This window comes from Pyxicephalus adspersus, chromosome 1 (genome assembly GCF_032062135.1).
Source record: "Pyxicephalus adspersus chromosome 1, UCB_Pads_2.0, whole genome shotgun sequence".
Taxonomy (NCBI): Eukaryota; Metazoa; Chordata; class Amphibia; order Anura; family Pyxicephalidae; genus Pyxicephalus; species Pyxicephalus adspersus.
The window spans coordinates 166,169,639-166,177,501 of NC_092858.1; the positions used below are offsets into that span (position 1 = coordinate 166,169,639).

The following is a 7,863-nucleotide window of genomic DNA, read 5'->3' on the forward strand; positions in this document are numbered from 1 at the left end:
AGAAGCTTAGTAGGAAAACACCAACGATAGGTGATCTGATTATCACGCAGTATTTTAGTAATAGGTGCCAATTTTCTCTGATTTTGAATTCTCAGAGCAGATAGGTCAGTGAACAGTTGAATATTATAAAATCGTTCAGGCAAGGGAGGTTTCTTCCTGGCTGCCGCCATAACTTTTTCTTTGATATGAAAGAAGTGCATGGGAATCAACACAGCCCGTGGGGTCTCAGCAGGAAGAAACGCAGGTTTGGGAATTCTATGGGCCCGATCGATTGTAAGTTCAAAAACTGTGGCTGATGGAACCAATGCATGACACATATGCTTAACAAAAGCCCCTAGTTGACCCAGGAAAACGGTTTCTGGAATCCCCCTCAGCTTGATGTTATTGCGCCGAGAGCAGTCCTCCAGATCTGCTACTTTGGACCTAAGCCAATTTATCTCAGACGTATAATCGCATCAATCAAATCATTATGTACTTGGGAGAATTCCCCCATTTAGGATTCCACATGTTGAAGTCATTTTCCAAAACCTGAGAGTTATGCACTAAATTTGCCTAGCATGGAGTTTAAATCTCACTGAATAGAATGTCTCAAAGACAGGAGCATCTCCTTCAGGGTCGCTGGGGACAGCACTGTATCTCCCACTTGAAAGCGCTCCAACTCTATCTCCACAACCTGTTGTTAGGGCAGCATCCCCTGTCTCACCTGTCGCAGGATCTGGGGTGTGACATGCCTCATCCTGCGCAGATGGAGATGGTGGTTCAGGTGAAGCAGTATAGCGGGAGAACTCATCCACACTACCCACTGATCCTCCCTTACGCACATACCGTGGACAGGATTCACAAGCTGGATGTGCAGGTGGAGTGGCCCGAAGAGGAGTCTTGTCGCCATCTTGCTGTTGACGGGATTGCTGAGGTCTGAAATAGAAAGTTTCTGAGGCTCCTCCTGTCTTCCCCTTCTTCCGTCTAGTCATATTTTCCAGGGTAAGTGTGAATCCAGGACACCAGTTAAGCACTCAGAGGGTCACAGTCACTGATGAAAAAGTCGCTAATGCCCAGACTCACACGGAGCTCTCTCAGAACGCGGCCATCTTAAGAGCCGGCCCGACCCGGCCCCATCATACATTTTTTTTAATTTTTATTATTAATGAACAGTATTTATTTAGCACCAACATATTACGTAGTGCTGTACATTAAATAGGAGTTGCAAATGACAGACAGATACAGAGAGTGACAGAAGAGAGGACCCTGCCCAGAAGAGCTTACAATCTAAGAGTTGACCTATAATAAGTTGATACTTATTATATTTTTGGTTTTGCAAAAGTTACTGGTTTTGATATTTAGAAGAAATGGCTGTCACTCCGTAGGGTCTACCAGTGAATATTCTGTTGTGGGGTTACTCCCAGCATCATCAGTTTTTATTCTTGCTGCATAAACACCAATCTGATCTGATTTTCTGAAAAAATCATAAAGCAGCCGCTTAAAGTGGAACTAAACTGAAAACAAAAAAAATTACACTTACCGTATTTTCCGGCGTACAAGACGACTTTTAAACCCCGAAAAATCTATGACAAAGTCAGGGGTCGTCTTGTACGCCGGGGACCAGTACTTACCTGCAGCGCCCGGTGTCCCCGCGAGTCCCCTCTCTGGTCTGGCGTCCCTGCGAGTCCTCCTGTGCCTCCTTCTGTCTTCCTGCTTTTCAGCTTACACGAGTCCTCCTGGGCAGGCTCGCGTTGCTTCACAGCAGGACTCGTGTAAGCTGAAAAGCAGGACGTGAGCCTGGATTGGCTCTCCAGTGGGGAGCCTGGATTGGCTCTCCAGTGGGGAGCCTGGATTGGCTCTTCACTGAAACACGCCCATTCATTAAAGGAACGTGCCCATTCATTACTTAGAACTAGTAGTGTACAGTTCTTTCTGCCTCTCAGTTCTCACACAATAGCGAGATCTGACAGGCAGAAGGAACAGTACAATACTGGGCATATAACATGACCCCCAAATGATTGGTTAGAGTGGGGGGTCGTCTTATACGCCCAGTCGCCTTATACACCGGAACATATGGTACCTTTAATCCCGCAGGTCCCTTGATGGCACGGGTCCTTCCCTCAAACTGGTCCCACGTCGTCCTAGAATTCCTCTTTGTCCTGGTGCTGAGGATGAGCTGGGCGCTGCCATCTTCTGTCTTCTTCTTGTCTTCTTGGCACGTCACCCAATCTGCCATCTGTGCAGTGTGGGATCGGGTGACGTTCCAAGAAGACAAGAAAAAGACAGAAGAGAAGACAGAGGATGTACCCGCTGTTAAGGGGAATAAAAAGAGAGCCGATCTCACTGTGCTTGCATGAGATTTCACTTATCACTTTCAAAAGACACATTCAATAGAACTTCTCTAAAAGTACATCTAACCACTCATTTATCTCATACTTAAATTTATTATATTCCTTGATGAAGCATATTTGCGAAACGTGTTGGGACAATAGGATTGATCATAGCTTGGGAATCAGTCTAGCCCATGATAATCTTGCGTCTGGGCTTTTACTTCAGCTGTTAATGCATTAATATATACGACTAGAGAGTTTCTGGTGAGAATTTCCAGTAACATTTCTTAGAGAGATATCTGATTTTTTGATCTGATCTGATAAAACACTCCCCTACTAGACCAATACTAAATATATGGGTATTTTTGTTTTCTTTTAGTAAAAATGAGGCCACAATGGAGAAACTATGTGTGGAAAAAAAGTACATCCCATGATTCCATAGCTTGTAGAATCACCTTAAGCAGCAATACCTTGAAGTCATAACTTTCTGAATGACTAATAAATGACATTATTACTCTTCCACATTGTTGTGGAAAAATATTGGCTCATTATAAAATTGCTTGAGTCCCTTGAGGTTTGCTTTCTGTCCATTTTGATCAGTTAAAAAAACTGGAACTTGACTCGGCCATTGCAACACTTTTATTCTTTTTTTTTTAGCCATTCTCTTGTAGGTTTGCTGGTGTGCTTGGGTTCATTATCGTGTTTCATGAGTGTTAGCCAAGCTTTAGCTGTCACACAGATGGCCTCATATTGACTGCAAAACAAGCTCAATTTATCATTCCTCCACCACCATGTTTGACTGTTGATTTGAGATGTTTGTGAAGAAATAGTGGGCCTGATTTATTAAAGCTTCCCCAATACTGGAGACGATACACTTTTATCATTCCATTCCAGGCTTGCTGGATCACCCAGCTTCACTGATGAAAGTATATATTCACCAGCCTTGGAGAGCTTTAATAAATAAAGCCCATCCAGTCCACCTCCTTCTTATTCATTTCATTTTCTGTATTTCCCTAATTATCTTAGGAATGTTGTTTTTGTATTATCACACTGTATTATGTGTAACACTTTGTGGATTATTATCACCCTGTACTCCACTTTTTGTATGTTTTTTCGCTTCTCCTTCTCCCTTTTTACGAATTCTACTTGTTTTGTAAATGTAAAAATGTTCACTGTTCTTACAATGTAACAAAAACAGATTTAAGATTAGAAATGTAAAGGGGCACATAAATCTTTAACTAAATTATGAGTATAATATTTTAGAATTGACCTTCAGAATTATGTATAAGCACGGTGGTGGTTGTTTCTTACCTTTTTTTCTTTTTGTTTGTGTAGTATAAGTTTATAATTTTATTAAATTCTTTTTATTTTCAGTTGAACCCCAAATTTCTGCATACCAACTCCACAAGTCATACCTGGCCTTTCGGTGCTATAGCAGAAATTTTAGGTATGTCATTTTCCTTCCTTTCCTACACATTTTAATTTTTTTTAATTAGGATTCATGCAGGTAGTCCCCGGGTAAAGGACATCTGACATACGGATGTCTTCTGTCTTCTAGATACGAACGAGGCTTCCCTGCTCCCTCGTGTGCAGAACAGAGGCTTGGAGGGGGGCGGTTTACATGACTTGCAGAAGAAATCTTTTTCTAAACACAGCTGAGGTTGAGGATGATCTTAGGGACTGAGCTCTTCTGCAAGCTCTTGTAACTCTTTAATGACCAAGACAAACTCTGCAGTTGTTTCTTTTTGCAAATCAAAGCACAGCTTGCTCCAGAAGTCCAGCTTGCTCCAGAGTGTCTAGGCAAGGTTTTTTTTGTTTTGATTGTGATTAACTCACAGTGAGGATTTTATACAGTAACTGACACCACTCCACCAACACCACTATTGGTATTGAAAGAAAATGAGGAATAAAAAACCTATTTTATTCAGTGAAAGCCTGATTTAAGTTTTTATTTTTAATTTTATGGTAGAATTCCTTTTTTTGTAATTCATGTAACTGCATCATTCTCTGGTTGAAGCTGGAGAGAGAAACTGGCAAATGTTTTAAAATGACAATATCATTCTTTCCCTTATAACAGATAATGCTTACGATCCTGATGTCAATGCTAAGCAAATCTGGATTGATAAAACCGTTCTTAACAATGAGACATGTCTCACCTTTACAGACAACGGGAAGGGGATGACTGCAGACAAATTACACAAGATGCTTAGGTAAGTGATATAAACCATTCACCTTTCTCTGGGTGGACCATTATGTCTCGCAGAATTTTACAGACTACACCCACACTGAGGTTATGAATGGATGGGGGTACAAATTGATACATTCACCAATATACTGTGGGAATACGTTGGGTTTTTATTCCCGCACCTCACTGCTATTCGTTGAAACGAATAGCATTTTTTTCTAAAATGGTGGCTACACTTGTGAGGACATGGGGCAAGGAAATCTAGGAAGGCAGGATGACCCGTAATGCCATAATTTCACAGCATCTTAGTGCAGGGAGAGACGTCAGAAGGCGCTAGGGACAGTGCTAGAAAAGCGATTTACATGTGCAGGGAAAGATTATTTGGGGATCCAAATAGCCATTATACAGCTCTGTCATTCCATCAATTTGTATATCCAGAAAAATATACACGCACTTCACTGTTGTAGTTATTTGTGGTCAAAGCGTTTAGTGACGTATTTCAGTACAAAAATACAAATATATTATCAGTTCACTTCTGCAGTTATATGTGGTGAAAGCATTAAGTGATGTATTTGAGTACAAAAAGAAAATTATATACACAGTTTACTGTTGCAGTTATTTGTGCTAAAAGCATTTAGTGGCCTATTTCTGTACAAAAATAAAAATACATTTGTCGCTTTTAGGTGTGTTTTAATTTGCTTTAAATGTATTTAGTTCAAGTAAAAGTATGTCATACAGAGAAGTGGCAGGCCATGCACAGAGGAGTAGCAGAGGCCTAAATGTTTCTGGTGCAGGCAGAGGTCGCAGCAGAGTAAGGGTGTGTGTCAGCAGGAGTCGCAGCGAGAGGCCTAAGCCGTGTCATCTAGCGGTCGTGTCTTGACCAGCAACCCAGCTATTCTTGATTGGTTCACTCGGTCATCCACTTCATCCCAAGTGACATCAGACACCCCCAGCCAACAGTCGGTGGGTTCGTCAGACACAACCCTTAGTTGGCATGGCCTGGGAGCAGACCATGTGCCCTCACCTTCCTCAACCTGCCTCTGTCCTTTGCTGTGATTCCTGCACAGCCACAGCAGCAACTTGGCCAGGTGACACCGCTTCTGCCTCCACGTTCTCACGTCCCTGGTCCTGCGACAACGTCTGCCTCTGCCTCTTCATCCTCCACCGTGTCCTCAGCCTCCACTGCAGGGACAATTCACAGTGCCCCTCCAGCATACCACATGTGAAGCATGGCGGTGTCACGCTGTTCCACACCTGGTTTGCCTGGGGGAATGGAGTCACACAGGGGGGGAACTGCTTCGTGTCATTCATCAAGAGATCGATTGATGGCTTTCGCTGCGACAACTCAAAATCTGAACCATGGTGACCGACAACGGGAAGAACATGTGTCTGCACTGCGTCAAGGAAGGCTGAGCCATGCACCCTGCATGGCACACGTATTCAATCTGGTTGTCAAGCGGTTCCTGAAGTCTTCCACCCATCTGCAAGACATCATAAAAATGGCCAGGAAACTTTGCATGCACTTCAGCCACTGGTACACTGCAAAGCACACCCTCCTTGAGCTGCAGCAGCAGAACGGCATCCCCCAACATAGGCTGATATGTGACGTTTACACTTGTTGGAATTCCACCCTCCATATGTTGGACCAACTATACGAACAGAGAAAGGCCATCAATGAATTCTTGTTGATCCAAGCGGATAGGAGTACTCCCATGTGTAACTTTGATGTCAGCCAGTGACAGCTCATACGTGACACCTGCTGTTTGCTTAGGCCCTTTGAGGAGGCCACAGAATTTGTCAGTTGCCAGGACTATGGGATGAACAACGTCATTCCACTACTTCATGTCGTGGAACAGATGCTGGTAAATCTGTCTGGTCAGGGGACTGGAGACGTGGCGCCTAGATTTCACGGCCACATGAGCCCTGTGGGGGCAGAACTGGAGGAAGAGGAGGACATTGGATCAAAGGCAATGTATAGCAAAATGGGTGGTTTTTCTACTCAGGTGACAGGAGAGGAGGAGCAGGAGCAGCCAGAGGAGCAAAAGGGAGATGAGGAAGACGAGGCAGAGGACCCAGACACACAGTGGCAGTATGCAGTGGAGATGGAAGCAGGGAGTCGCTCCGAGTCGGTTGCAGAAATGGCCCACTGCATGCTCACTTGCTTGCGCAGTGATAGCCGAAGTGTCACCATTCGGCAGAGGGATGACTTCTGGCTTTCCACCTTGTTGGAAACAACTACTACAGAAACATCCTATGTAGTCAGTTGGCTGCTGCCTATCTGCCTATCGCAGGTCTGACCTCTGCACTCACGTTCCACTGCCATGGCTGCTGTGGAGGGGTGGGGTGGCAGGAGCAGTACCAGCTCCATCAGCAGCAGCCTGAGTCTAGAGTCGCTGATGAGCAGCTTTCTGCACCCGAATAGTGAAGAAACTACTGACCAGCAGCTAAACATAGAGCAGAACCTGAACCAACAGGTGGTGGCATACTTGGAGTGCACCCTGCCAGCCATCATTGAAGATCCGCTTGACTACTGGGCAGCCAAACTGGATTTGTGGCCGCAACTGGCCAAGTTTGCCCTGGAAAAGCTGTCCTGCCTGGCCAGTACTGTGGCATCAGAGCAGGTGTTTAGTGAGGCGGGGGCCATAGTTACCCCAAGAAGAACTCGCCTGTCCACCCCAAACCTTGACAAAAGCGACAGGTTTCTTCTGGCTACCTGCCTCAGCTTCTACTCTAATGCTGCCACCCGCCTGATGCCACACATCAGATGCCAAGTGCTCCTTTTTTCACCCACCCACCCATTGCCACCCACTGCCCCAGTCTGTCACCGGGTCACTTTGTGGTCTCCACACTATGTCACCTTGCCGCTCTGTGGTCTCCTTGATGCTGCTGCTGCCATCTCCACACTATGTCACCTTGCCGCTCTGTGCTCTCCTGATGCTGCTGCTGCCATCTCCACACTATGTCACCTTGCCGCTCTGTGGTCTCCTGATGCTGCTGCTGCCATCTCCACACTATGTCACCTTGCCGCTCTGTGGTCCCCTGATGCTGCTGCTGCCATATCCACACTATGTCACCTTCCCGCTCTGTGGTCTGCTGATGCTGCCGCCACCTCCACACTATGTCCTTGTGCCACTCTGTGGCCTCTTGAGGCTGCCGCAACCTCCAGAATCTGTTATTGTGCCACTCTGTGGCCTCCTGATGCTGCCTCCACCTCCGAACTATGTCCTTGTTCAACTCTGTGGCCTCCTGATGCTGCCGCCACCTCAAGACTCTGTCATTGTGCCACTCTGTGGCCTCCAGATGCTGCTACTAACTCCAGACTATGTCATTGTGCCACTCTGTGGCCTCCTGATGCTGCCGCCACCTCCA

At 45.4% G+C, this 7,863-nt stretch overlaps 1 protein-coding gene across 1 annotated transcript in view; it reads left to right on the plus strand.

The window, feature by feature from the left end:
- The first annotated feature begins 727 nt into the window (after positions 1-727).
- Positions 728-7,863, plus strand: part of LOC140337004 (MORC family CW-type zinc finger protein 3-like) — a 64,845-nt gene continuing 57,709 nt past the window's right edge. The window contains exons 1-3 of the mRNA XM_072420538.1: positions 728-913; positions 3,684-3,756; positions 4,387-4,519. Coding sequence (XP_072276639.1) covers positions 728-913; positions 3,684-3,756; positions 4,387-4,519 — 392 coding nt within the window. The remainder of the gene's footprint in view (positions 914-3,683; positions 3,757-4,386; positions 4,520-7,863) is intronic.